This window comes from Streptopelia decaocto (genome assembly GCF_964273445.1).
Source record: "Streptopelia decaocto genome assembly, chromosome: 4".
Classification (NCBI taxonomy): domain Eukaryota; kingdom Metazoa; phylum Chordata; class Aves; order Columbiformes; family Columbidae; genus Streptopelia; species Streptopelia decaocto.
This window is the reverse complement of record NC_138658.1, coordinates 46,561,838-46,575,625: the sequence shown is the minus strand read 5'-3', so window position 1 is coordinate 46,575,625 and position 13,788 is coordinate 46,561,838. Positions and strand designations below refer to the sequence as shown.

The window sequence follows — 13,788 nt, the reverse complement described above, 5'->3', positions numbered from 1 at the left end:
TTCATCTGAGATTTAAGAGCTTTTCCAGGGTCTGACCAGGTTAGCTAATACCGACAACACAATTACTCTCTCCTTTATTGCTTCTGATGGCTATTATGCCTGAATGGATCATCAAAATTTGCTATCTTGTTCACAGGTAATGAATTGGCTAATCCCTGACCAGCCTAATGCTTGACTTTGGGGTCTTAAATGCCTGTGCCCCTGCCCTACACCTGCTTCATTTATTATCAAACCACACAGGTATAAGTGGGCACTTTATTTTCCTGTACAAATCAACTCAAACCTCTTTGTTAATCACTTAAAAGATCTTTCAAATCTAACATTAGACGAAGAAAGAAAAACTACTAGTATAATAGCCTGATAGTGACTGTGTAGCCATATTATGGTAGACCAATAATTTTTGGCCAGTTTCATTTTTGCAGCAAAAACCTCTTTGTCAGATCAGTAAAAAGTGGACAATTACTACTTGAACTGAACGCCCTACTAATTGCTGTCTTTGATTCAAGGCCTTTAAAGAGTTCTCTCAATAACCACTCCTCACATCTCCTCTGCCTCAGTAAAAGTTTAGTCTTTCACTACTTTATGTCCCTAGTCCTTACATGCCTGTATTTTATTTGCTTTCTTCCCTTTCACTCTGGAATAACAAAGTAAAATTAACAAGATACAGCCAGCAGGTGTGCAAGGAAAAAATCATCACGTCTCTGACATAGTTTTCAGACCTAATTAAATTGGGTTATCTCAAAGATAATCCATTCAGTTTCTGTGAGGGTGCATTCATTAGCATGTCTGCTGATGGAAGCACTTCTGGTGTCTCATTAGTGTCAATATAGGACTTCCCCCAAAAAAGGTTTTTTTTCTTTTCATTAAAAAGACATTCTTTAAGCCATATTAGTTTTGGCTCACGGACATTGCCAAACCCTGAAATGTTATTTTATAATAGTAGTGGAGAACCACCTACTGGAAATAACACTTCTTACAGTGCAATCCATGGTTCCTTAGTTCTTACTGTATCTTTTTTCAGTCCACATCCTCAGTGAAAAACAGCTCTGAGGAGCTGCTACTGTTTTATTTCTTTGGACCACTTTTTAAACAAACAAACAAGTCTGCACCCAATTCCAGAAGAGGAACCGAAAACAAAAAGAACAGAAAAATGAAAAATCAGCCTGCAAATGTTAAGCAGGAATCAGAATAATGATGCTGTAAGCTCCTAAGAAGGATACTACCAATATAGGACATCCTGTGCTACGGAAAATACGCAGTTATGGCTTACAGAGGACTACAGTAAAGACCTTGTTACTAAAACATACTAAAATTTATTTAATTCATTGTTTTTCCTTAACAGTGTACTTTATTTTTATGCAAGTTGTTGGGTTTGTTTGGTTTTGTTTTGTGGGTTTGGGGGTTTTTGTTTTGTGGGTTGGTTTGTTTGTTTGTTTTGTTGTTGTTGTAGAGGTGTTTATGTTTTTCCCGCAGCAAGCAACAGAAATGTGGGTGCTGTATTTTAAGAATAAACCACAGCAACAAAAATGATAGTAATTGTATTAAGGCATTATTTTTTCTTAAATTCTGCCTCCACCTGCTGGGCACTGGGAGGTAATGCCACTGTGAAAATAAAAAGTGTCTTGCCAACAGCAATATTGCCAATATTGTGCTGAATATCCAGACATGGTATCTGAAGCCAGGATGAACTTCTTTATTAGCTGCAGAATTACAATACAGATGAAAAATATATATTCATCACATAGAGAGCTTCCATCAAGTTGCTGCAGATTCTTTTAAAAGTGATTTCAGTTATGGATTTAGAGTTGTGTAGCCCATGGTAGAAACAGGAGAAAAATGCTGCTACAACAGGCAGTCTTATACTCACCTCTTTCATCCGCTGCACATTGTCCATACATTCCTTTGATACAAGGGCATCTGCTGGAGAAAACAATGATATTTTTATTAGAAACATTTCTATTTCACAGGTTTTCCAACAATTTAGTTCCTTTTCTAAATTACAGATAAATTAATGTGTCATTGAAAAAGTTTAACATATCATTTATTTTTTGGTTGAGCAAAATACATTGGTATAAGTACTAATACAGGAGAGATGGGGGGTTAACTAAATTTCCACATAACACCAGTACAATGTTTCTTGCCCAGGGCGAACCACAAGGCCGAGGTAAATATTCCATGCTTCTGCTGTAGAAACTCTGTGTAATGGAAATGCTGAAAATAACTCTTTTTTTCCCATCCTGACAATGAGGGAGAGCCCCCTCAAATGAGAGAAATATAAATGATACCAGCTTTACTGAAAAATAAATCTAACATTCTGAGTATACAGTGCAAGCCCAGCTCTCCAAAGCACCAGCAACAAGAATCACAAAATGTTAGGGATTGGAAGGGATCTTGAAAGATCATCTACTCCAATCCCCCTGCCAGAGCAGGACACCCAGATGAGGTTACAAAGAACTTCTGCTAAATACAAGTTTATCTGCCTGGAACAACTGGGTAATCAGAGCATGAGAGCAAAGCACAGCACGACTAATACCCAAATCCTATTTTCTTTTTCCGTACTTTTTTTCAAAAGGAAAGTTTCGAGAACTCAGATCTCTAAACTCTAAGTCATTTTCAGCTGCAAGTCCTCGGCTGAGCTCAAACGCTCACACAGCGAGCCGGCACTGCCCCAAACGGGCACAGCATCTGATCCCCGCCCACGCTCAGGGTTTTGACGTGACTCGACTACTCTTCCAGTCAGCTCACGTCACTTACAGTCTTCATCAGCGGTTCCGTATTTTATTTTACAGCCCCAAGGCTCCAGACGCTTCGCTGCCGCCGCCCGGCCGTGGGAGGCGCCAAACCTCTTCTCGCGCGCTGCACGCTGGGACTTGCAGTTTCTACCGCCCCTGACAGCGCGCGCGCGCGCGCGCGCCGAGAAGCGCGGGAAGGGCCGCCCTCGGAGTTACGTGGCCCGAGGCGGGCGGTGCTCGCGCGGCGCGGAAGGGCATCGCCGGACGGAGGTTACTAGGTAACGGTGTGTATCCGTCCGCTGCGGCCCGCCTTCCGCACCCCTGGCGGAGTACTGGCCAAGATGGCGGCGGTGGTTGAGGGCGGGCTGTAAGTCCTTTCGCCAGCCCTGTTTCGCGGCGCTGAGCGAAGCAAGGCCGCGGCTCTTCTCCGCTGCCGGAAGGCGAAACGCTCGGCCGGGCAGCGCCAGGCCTCGCGAGTAGTGAACGGCGGTGGAGGAGAAGCTGGGCCTGGGTGACCTCCCCTCTGCCGCGGGGTGAGCCGCCCTCTCTGCCCCCTCGCGCGGCGGGCTGCCCGGGCTGCCCCTTCTTCCTCAGGCGGCGGAGCGTGGGAGAGGCGGGGGCCGCCGCCGGTGGGGCAGGGCCGCCTGGCTCGGCCTTTGCGCCCCCGCAGGCCCGCGGGGGTGGGCACCCGGCCGCTGAGGAGAGTGGATTAGGCTCGCTGATGGGCAGGAGGGCGCCGGGACCGGTGGGCCCAGGGAAGTCTTGAGGTGCCAGCAGGTTGAGCGGGTCGCTCCCCGCCGCCCCGGGGTAAAGCGCGTTACCCGCTCTCCAAGGAGACGCCCGCGCTTTTGCCTGAGGCGCTTCGAGCAGAGCCCGCCTACCCCCATCCTCCGCTTGCCGGGCTTTGGCGCCGTGAAGGAGCGGGCTCTCTGAGCGCCTCCCGACCGCCCCGGCCCGGGCAGCGCCCCGCCTGCCTCACACAGCAGCTCGGCGGGCAGAGCCGCCGGGGGATCTCTCAGTCTGTCGGCCCCGTTGGCGGCGACGAGACCCGCCGGGTGAGTGGGTCAGGTCGGGCCGGCAGGCTGCGGGGCGGCGGGAAGGGCAGAGGTGCGAGGCTCGGTCCCGGCTCTGCAGGCTGCTAGTGCTGGGCATCCCTCCCTTGGGCCGAGCCTTTGCGTTTGGGTTTCTCTTAGCGCCTAGCTCGTGTGAGGACTGTCCGGTGCAACAGGAGAGGACTTGCTTCGTTGTCTGCTCCTGTTTGATGATATTTTTTTTTAATGTTTCACAATACCCTGTAGACATTTAATGAGTTAATGCTAAATTAATGCTCAGTGGGGTGTACCCTAAAACCCTAAACTTAAAGAGAAGTTTGATCCCATTTTTAGTCATTATGGCTCTATGTTGGCTTTTTACAACTTTTTGTTTTCCATTTAATTTTCAAAAGTTCCTATGTGCAGAGTTAAGTGCTCTTCAGAGCTCTTGCAGTTCATGTGAATACTGTAGGGAAAAATGTCAGAAACAATTCTGCTGTAGAAAAAAGCCATTTAAAATATAGATGTCTTTGATTCGTTACCATGTTTCCTAGGGATACTTTTGAGCAGTTTGCATATTGCTGTTACATGTACGAAACGTGTTTTGACTGAATCTTCCATGTTTTGACTGTAATGCTACATGTTACCTTATTCTGTAGAAAATAAACTTGAAAGTATTTTTTCAAGTTCATAGAGCCTTTATACAGATTCTCTAATGTGCAGGGAGTTGAGATTGCTAATAGGTTGCTGCATGCAGAAATAGCGTCATGGGAGGATACCAAAGCTTTCATTAGAGGATTTCTTCTGGAAATAGCTGGTATAATGGAAAGTAAGAAAAAACTACAAATAGTTATGTGAATAGTTATTTGTATTATGTAAAGATGAATACTGCCTTTTTTTTTTTTTTTTTTTACACGATGGAAGGTAGGGGAAAAAACATATTTTGCTGTGATCTCAGTAGAATTATATAACATGATGAGGAAACAGCTTACTGAGTTGGGCTGTAAACCCAGATGGCCTCTAATCTTGTCAAGATGAACTTATTATGCTTAGTAGCATAGGTCAGGATAGAGTGCCAGTTGAAATGTTGGGGCTCACACATCTACAAAGCTGAAGAGTATCTGTAACTGAAGTTATTGCAAAACATAAGTGTTTTCTAAAATAAGCTAAACTCTGATAACTGTTTGTTTGAATGCTTGTCAGATTTACATGGAGTTGTCAGGAGAGCTTCCCTGTGAACTTTTCATGGAATGCTTATGCTTCTGCATGAAAACAAAGATAATGTGAAAGGGCATTGTGTTATTTTCTAAATAAATCTGACAGTTCACCTGAGTGGAAGTTGCACAGGAGGTATGGTTTTACAGTTGATCTCTCTGGGTTTTGCACCTCCTGATGACATGGCTTGTATTTGCCTTCCTTGAGCTTACAGGTATTTCTTATTTAGTCATAGGTTTAGCCAGATCAGGGAGCTTATCCAGTTGAGAACTCACCTGTGTGGGTTTTTTGATTGGTTTCTTTGTTTGAGGGTGGGTTTTCTTGTGTTGTGTGTGTGGATTTTGTTTTGTTTTTGTTTAATTTTGGTTTTTTGCCTAGCTAGTTCATAGATGGTACCTTCTGATTCCATGGCCTACTGGACACTTCTGTTGAGACAAAGAAGGGAGTATGAACTGTGCAAGAACTGTAGGGCACAGATCTGCCAGTTCCCAAAGTCGCAGGCACTGAATTATACCTGTGTTATGATTGTGAGACGCAAAAGCGGAATTACTCGTAACAGTGTTAATGTGACTTAGGTTGGTATGCTGCTGAGTGGAGATGTGGTTATGGTATAATGAGCATAATCAATAAATCCTATTTCCTTCATGATACAATAACAAGGCTGTGTTTGCACAAAAGTACTGCTTTGTGCAAATGAACCTACTGAGGAGGCTGTAATTGACTACTATAACTAAGTGTAATAGTACAGCTTTTAAACTTCCGTATTTTTTTTTCTGGAACTGATTAGAAAAAGAAACCTTCTTAGATACTTCCTAATCTTGAGTTTTAGGTGATTTCTTCACCTGCACTGTGTGAAGTATTGGTGAGAAAATTAATAGTAGGTAGGTTGCAGTAAAATATTTAGAAATAAATTGTCCTTTTAGTTTTTTTTTGTTTCTGTTGAAGATAAAGTTAGGATCGTGTCCTAACACAGCAGTTAAAACTAGCTGGAAAAAGTAATTATCTGCAAAACTGTTTTTCTTCTACATCTGCAATGGAACTTCATCGTGGTTATAAAGAAAAAGTTGGTAGCGTTGTGCAGTGGAACTGTGCCAGTAGCACTTAAGCTAAACAATTTTTATTGCTGCCCGAGAGTATGTACAGTTATGTGTTCTTCAGCTTTTTTAACAGGCTAATCGAATTTTGCTGCTTTAAAGGAGTACTTTGTTTCTATCTTTCAGCTTTAACAACTTTTTTATCACTAGAGTCAAAACTAGAAGTGAAAATAAAAACTTTTAACATGTAGATGACTTTATACTGCACAGAATGATACGATTAGAGAGCAGTAGGGCTCTAGGAAACAAATTATTTTGGTTTTACTAGAAACTATAATGTAAGTGGTGTGGCATTCACTGCTTTAAAGACTTAATCTGTAGTAAAGAAAGTAAAAATCCTTTAATCGATATCTATTTTCTGTGTATTGTACCAGGTATCCCCTTCAGTGCTCTGTTGTCAGTATCTAAATATTGTAATAAATGTGAATGTTTGACATATTAGATCTCCAAAATCACTTACTGTATTGAATAGGCATCACTCTGGACCTGAAAGTGCAGGCTTCGTGAATCACAGAGCAGTCTTTCCAAGCACTGTGTAGTGTGTTTTAAAGTGAGGAACACTGAGAGCCTCCAAAGAAAAAAATATTAACTTTCTAAGAGCAGGGATTAAAAAAGGAAAAAAAAAAAAAAAACCACCCAAACAACTGGCATTAAAAATTAAACAAGAAGTAGTTGGGGGGTGTGTCTTACCTCCTATCTTGTGTTCTTCTCATTGTTACATTTTTAGTAACAGAGTTCAGTAAACATGGGTTTTAGTTTCCTAAAACAGCCTTGAGTTTGCATTTTATGGTGAAAATGTATTAGTCATTTCAGATTACGAATCTTTAAAATATTCGACATAAACTGATTTTAATACAGCCTGTTTCTTTCAGCTATTTCTTTTAGATTCTTTTTATTGATTGCTTGTCATGGCAACAGGAGGTGGTCCCTTTGAAGAGGGCATGAATGATCAAGACTTGCCTAGCTGGAGCAATGACAGCTTTGATGACCGGCTGAACAACACGGTATAATTAATCTTATCTTTTGGTTCCTTTTTTATGATGTCTGTTAATTACCAGGTAGATTCTGTTAGTCACAGCTAACAATGCAAAACCCTAAGCCTTGTCAGTACAGCTTTACAGGTAAGTATCCACAAAACCAGTGGAAATAATTGAAGTAGATGTTAGCAAGCAATGAGTGTAATTCAGAGGTTGTGAAGTCTGTAGATGGGAACTGTTTTGGGTTAAAAAAAAAAAGAAGTAGCTAGACACAAAAGCATTGTAGGTGTCATGAAAGTGAAAACTCTAATTTTAAAAGTTCTAAACTGCTGAAAAGCCTTCAGCAAAGAAGAGAAATACAATTTTAGCTTCCTTTGAAAATAATGCATTGTATGAGCAAATGGGTTTAAAATTTCCTGAAAAGCTATTTTTAATTTCTGCAGTGGATTTTTTGTAATGTGACATTTGCTCTAGAAAACTCGGTGCATATTTGGATACTGCTTTTTACTTCTAAAATGGAAGTAAAATTTCTTTGACTGAATTAAAACATTTACTTTTGTATCTGTGTGGATAATAAACACAACCTTTTTTCTTCATTCTCCTCCTTAAGGACTGGGGAAGTCAACAGAAGAAAGCAAACAGATCTTCAGAAAAAAACAAGAAAAAGCTTGGTGGGGAAGCTGAAACAAGGCTTACTAATGATATATCTCCAGAATCCTCACCTGGAATAGGACGACGAAAGACCAGAACTCCTCATAGTTTTCCTCATGCTCGATACATGACCCAGATGTCTGTTCCGGAGCAGGCTGAGCTAGAAAGGCTTAAACAAAGAATAAACTTCAGTGATCTGGATCAGGTTGGTGTGAGTACTAGAACCCACTATAAATGTGACCGAAATTTATTCAGCTATTTCTTAATAACTTGACAGATGAATGAGATTTCTCAAGCGATTAAGATTTAAAAAAAGCTTATAGGCACCATGGGAGCCAAATCAAAATTCTGGTTTTGAGCTTAAGAAAATTGTGGAAAGTTCAGAAGCACGGCTTTCCTGTACTTGAGGGTACAGTAACTGTCTTCACTTTCTTCCTCTCAGTTGTTAAGAAATCCCCATGTCCTCAAATCAGTATTACTCATCATAATTGTCTGACACTTGAGAATATCTGTTACCTGATTTTGAAAGTCTGTTCCTAAAGTGCCGGTTTGCAATTTTGAACATGTTATCCATGTGAATTGAGCAGGAGAGTAGCTTTAATAACTGCTCCTCAGTAAAGTGTAGAGCAATGTATGGCATGAGCACTTGAGCAATAACTGCTTCCTTGGGAAAGTGGCATGTTCATCCTTCCTTTGTCCAGAACAATGACAAGTGTGAGGGATTAATGATTTGGTAACAAGGCATACATTTGTGCTAACAGTTTCAGAATAGAGGTTTGTTAATTTTTGCCAGTTTGTTGTTAACTTGTTTGGGTTGTGAAGATTCTTTCAAAGGTGGTTCATTGCTTTGACTGGGAATATAAAGACTGGGCATAACTTCCTCCACAAGTGTATATTAGGACAACAAGTTGCTATTCAGAAGGTTCTAAAGAAAAGCTGAAGTATGAGGTATCATATTCTCAAAGTGATTATGTTGTTCTTTTATTACTATTCTTCTCTCAAATGTACCTGGAGAAGTAGGATGCCTTTCACTATAGTGAAGGTGGGGGCCACAGCAAAGATGAGGACTTAAGCTCTGAGGAACTGCAAAACCTTTTAGCTGTTCTTGGAAGGTGGGCTTGCTTTCTGAAAACTATATGGCAAAAAATCACCTGCACTGTATTTACCTAGCTTTTGGCTATTTAGTGGCTAATAAGGTAACTTCAAAATCAGTCTAATAATGCTGCAGAACTGATAATTCAAGCAGTGAAACAAATCAGTGTTGATAATATGTTGGAGGGAAAAAAATAAAACAACTCTTCTTTTTTGTTTGTTTGTTTATAGAGAAGCATTGGAAGTGATTCTCAAGGCAGGGCAACAGCTGCTAACAACAAACGTCAACTTAATGAAAACAAAAAGCCATTCAACTTCCTGTCACTGCAGATAAACACTAACAAGAGCAAAGATCCTGCCTCATGTTCCCAAAAAAAGGAAAGTGGGGTGTCAGTCCAATGTAAAGAGTTGTTTGGTGCTGCTCTGAGCAAGGATTTCTTGCAAAATTGTCAAGTCTCTGCTCAAGAAGATGGAGGGGGAGAACCAGCTATGGATAGTAGCCAGGTATTTACATAGCTTGTAAAGTCTGCAGAATATTGACTCTCAGGTTTTAATTACCTTGTTACTTCTCAGTGCATATTTTTAAATTTCCGGAAAGTATAACTGTCAAATCTTTATTGGAAAGACTTAAGTCTTCCCACTTTTTTAAAAGGCAAGTTGAGGAAAAAGTGAACCCAAACATAATCATGTATTGTTCCTTAGAAATTTTCTTATTGGTAACAGAAACAGTATTAATTTTAATCTTAAAGGTTTGTCGTCTTTTTATACAGTTCCAAAAAATACTGCCACAGTTTAATATTTTCATGTTAATGAGCTCAATTCTGTTTTAACCTATGTTGACAAGAAGCCCTGTGCTTCAGTCTTGCAGCTTTACTCATGCATAAATCTATCCTTATCAAGGCTATTGACTTCTAACCACTTGCAGATGTGTGCTTATAGGATTGAAAGTGCTAGTATGTCACCCCTTTAATTACTACTTTGCTGTTGCTATCACCATTTCTTGTGCATTAAATACGTTAAAGCTGTAGCTGAATGCATTCAGTAATTTCAGTGTCTTTACAGATTGTGAGCAGACTAGTTCAAATTCGCGACTATATTGCTAAGGCCAGCTCCATGCGGGATGATCTTGTAGAGAAAAATGAAAGATCGGCCAATGTTGAGCGTTTATCACACCTTATAGATCACCTTAAAGAGCAGGAGAAATCCTATCTGAAATTTTTGCAAAAGATGCTTGTAAGTTTGAGAACATAATATATTTATTTCTGCACTGTAAGCATTTTTAGGAGTTGAGCATTGGTGTTTTCATGGTGCTACTGGGGGTGTTGGTTTTGATGTGTAGTGCCTTCCATAATTCCTTTTTACTGCCCCCTTATATGGCTTTTGATTTATGCCAATGAAATATTTCAGGCTAGACAAAATGAGGAGGATGATGTTCGGACTATAGATTCAGCTGTGGGATCTGGTTCTGTAGGTGAGAGCACATCGCTAAACATTGATGTGCAGTCTGAGGCTTCAGATACCACGGTAAGCTGCTTTTTAGTAATTAAGGTGCTAGAAATGAAGGCTTTGTTTTGGTTTTGTCCTGATTGTTGTGATAGTGTCATAATTTGCAGTTCAATTGAAAAATGGTAAATCCCTAGACACTGTTCAGTAGGTGTTCATGCTTGTGTGGACCTTTTTTTTTTCCTTTAAATTTTTTCCCATATTAAAAAAAAAAAAAAATTCTGTCACAACAATATACCTTTATTAGTTTTTTAAATGTCGTTGGAATGAAGGGTTAAGTGTTTTCTTTGGCAGAGCATGAACTGGATTAATGTAGGAAGGAATAGTTTTCCATGCAATGTAAGTTGGTTTTTTTTCTGTTATTGGGGAAAACTTAGCATTGGGTGAGGAGAGGGTTAGAAATGAGTCATTAGTGGGCCATTCCCCCAGCATCTTTCTAGTAATATACTAGAAGTGTTGACCTAACACAGAAGTTTCTCTCCTTTTTTGCAGACATGAGCACCTTTTAGAAAATATGTTCTCAATTTAGTTCTGAGATACACAGACAGTCTTGCTTTCCATTTATAAAAGCTTTTATATGAATGTGGTAAACAATTCTTGTAGATACAACAACATTTTAATAACTTATGTTTTACATCTTCCAATACTACTGTATTGAGGAAAAGTACTGGAAAGCTGGTACTCTTTTAGCCAGTTAGTACTCTTAATTTTCTACAGATTAGGAGAATTTACATGCTTAGAAATAAAACAGTAGTTGAAACATTATGAAGTTTTTAAATTATTTTTGGCTTTGTAAGAAAACAAACAAACAAACAAACAAAAAACCCACAACAGAAAAAGACCAGTACAGCTTTTAAGAAGTATGCATGTGAACTTGTATTTTTCTTCATCTTTGCAAAATGGGTTTTAGTTTTATGTTTGGCTCTTCATTTTGTATCTAATTTCTTTTTACATGCAGCCTGAATATATTACATGCAGAATGGATATGTCTAGTCTTATAAGGTTGATTGCTCTATGGAGCCTTATTGTTATGAAAATTTTAAGAATTACTAAAAATGTCTTTGCCCTTTAGTAGATTCTATTTGTTATTAGTTTTCATTATTTGATAAAAGTGGGTAGGTTTGTAACGTAAAAATGCATGCTGAGTTGGAGCACATGTTCAAATTCTAACATACTATACTATTTAATAAAGGAGGTATCTTTTAGTTTGAGCATTCGGCCCTGCATTGAGGACAAACTAGGGAATTCAGCTTCACAAGAACAGGTTACAGACTTTGATGTTACTGCAAGCCCTAAAGGGAAAAATGACAGAGCTGCCCTGAATGACAGGGAAATCTGGCCTTGTAGGATTAATAGCCGAGAACATGGATTGCCTTCAAAGGTACACTTCAAAATATTATTTTAGCCTCAAATAGGGTTTATACATGCTGATTTTGTTTTTTTCCTGTTAACCGCTTAAAATGTATTTGTCACTCACAGTGAATGTTCCCATTTGGCCTGCTTCTCTGTATCCAGCTGTCTTTTAATTGAATGACTCTTCTTTGCTTGGAGTTTGTTTTTTTTTTTTTTTTTTTTCTTTAAATAGAGATGTTTGACAGCTTTCTCTACTGAAGTGTAAGCATTGACAGAGAAAGTACTACATGTAACTCTTTACAGCCGGTGTTCTGATTTTATGTAGATGATCTTTCTAGTTTTGCTGTTCTCTTTCTGGGAAAACATTGTGAATGTGACTTTCAGACACTTGTCATGTTACACTTAATAGTCTACCAATGCAAATTTAAGCTAATGTCATGTAGAGAAAATAAATTAGAGAATAGTAGCTCTAGCTTGTTCCACAAATGTTTTTGTATAGCTGTTCATATAAATATTTAGTTGGAAAAGGGAAGGCCAAGGGGCTTGGAGTCTAAAACTTGTTGTGTTATCTTTTACCAGCTTTTCTATGGCTTTGTCTCTTACTCTGATAAAAAAAAAAAAAAATCTTAAGTTTGATTATTTTTTTTTTCCCATAGAATAAACTAGAAGGCTTAAATATTTTGTCAAGCTTATTAATCTAAATGTAGAACTAAGCTTGAAAAATTCATTTGATTTTAATGAACTCAGTCAAAACTGGTACTTTAGATAATACTTGGATTATTTAATAGGCAAGTGAGACTGAGGTGCATCCCCTTATTCCTTCCTGTGTTTGTTTCATTGTGTACTCTATTTTGTCTCTACTCTGCTTTACACAGAAAAGATGAAAATTTAACAGGAATGATCAGTGCCAATTGCAGTGTCAGTTTTAGTGGACCTTCTTTGAGAAGTTTAGATTCTGGTCGTGTTCTTTCTCTGCTGGAAAGCTGAGCATTCCATGGTACCCACAACTAATTAATAAGATGCTTGCTTCTGTTCTGACATTTGGTGTGAAATTTTTGGACTGATAGAATTTTGTACTTCAGAAACTCAGCACTATGTGGAAAGAAGATGATGGCTTTAGTAATGTTCTTTTTAAATACTTGTCAACTCTTAACAAAAAAAGGAGGCAAATTTCTCCATGGTTTCCTCTGCATAGTGTGATAATCACACTTCAAACAGGATCAGAATCTTAACTGTGGATGTCTCATTAAAATACTTAATTCACTGACAATACTTGAATAAACATTTTGAGGCAAATCTCCAGCTTTTAATTGGAATAAGATGATGAAAATAACTTGGTTTTAATGTATTTTAACTGCCCAACATGCTTTCATTCCTTCAGACCTATTTCCATGTATTTGAAAATTTGGTATACAAGGGGTCCTATGCATGGTTTTGTTTTGAAATTGGTTTACCTAAATCTGGTCTGTTCTAGTGTCTATTGCATAAATGTAGCATACAAAACTAAACACATTACAGGTTAGAGAAGAATAACTGCCCAAAACATTCTGCTGAAATGAGGAACTCTTGGCTTAGTCTTTGGGGCACATCAGGGTGGCTGACTGGATTTCTAAAAGAAAAACGTAACCTGCAGGAGTGGTGAGCATGTCTTGGTGGTACAGGCTTCTCCCTGTTGGATGTCTAAAATTTTTTGACTAAAAAGGACCACTGGAAAGGTGAAGCCGTGACATCTACACCTTTTTACACTAACCAGGCTGTTTGATTCTATGGAAGTACTGCTTGTTTTGATGCTTCTGTCGCTAGTACTTTACCATAATCATGATGATTTATTTGTTATATTCTTCCTTATCTTTCAGGCTAGAGATCCTCAACAGGAGGCTAAAGAGGAGTTGGAGAACTTGAAGAAGCAGCATGATTTATTAAAAAGGATGCTAAAACAGCAAGAGCAATTAAAGGCTCTTCAAGGAAGACAGGCAGCTCTTCTTGCTTTGCAGCATAAAGCAGAGCAAGCAATTGCTGTCATGGATGATTCTGGTATGTGGAATGATGGTGTATCTTTGATAGCAGGTTAATATGCTGATTGAATGATGAAAGCTGCAATTGTGGAATACACATTAAAAAGTCTCTTTTTTATAATGCA

At 39.3% G+C, this 13,788-nt stretch overlaps 2 protein-coding genes across 19 annotated transcripts in view; one reads left to right on the top strand and one right to left on the bottom strand.

Annotated features, from left to right (window-relative positions):
• FGL1 (fibrinogen like 1) overlaps positions 1-2,868 on the bottom strand; it is a 29,978-nt gene extending 27,110 nt beyond the window's left edge. Inside the window, exons 1-2 of one of the 2 annotated variants that reach the window (XM_082050883.1) lie at positions 2,755-2,868; positions 1,868-1,920 (exon numbers count right to left, since the gene is read on the bottom strand). The gene's annotated coding sequence lies outside the window, so the exon portion shown is untranslated. The remainder of the gene's footprint in view (positions 1-1,867; positions 1,921-2,754) is intronic. The other variant, XM_082050882.1, reaches the window with a different exon arrangement.
• A 34-nt stretch (positions 2,869-2,902) lies between these two features.
• Positions 2,903-13,788, top strand: part of PCM1 (pericentriolar material 1) — a 48,158-nt gene continuing 37,272 nt past the window's right edge. For 9 of the 17 annotated variants that reach the window (XM_082050864.1, XM_082050868.1, XM_082050871.1 and 6 more), the window contains exons 1-7: positions 3,166-3,265; positions 6,945-7,076; positions 7,660-7,905; positions 9,024-9,296; positions 9,855-10,025; positions 10,200-10,316; positions 13,505-13,682. In XM_082050864.1, the coding sequence (XP_081906990.1) occupies positions 6,981-7,076; positions 7,660-7,905; positions 9,024-9,296; positions 9,855-10,025; positions 10,200-10,316; positions 13,505-13,682 (1,081 nt within the window). In that variant the 5' untranslated portion in view covers positions 3,166-3,265; positions 6,945-6,980. Of the gene's footprint in view, positions 3,017-3,164; positions 3,266-6,944; positions 7,077-7,659; positions 7,906-9,023; positions 9,297-9,854; positions 10,026-10,199; positions 10,317-13,504; positions 13,683-13,788 lie in introns of those variants that run through there. The other 8 variants (XM_082050867.1, XM_082050861.1, XM_082050875.1 and 5 more) reach the window with 5 other exon arrangements.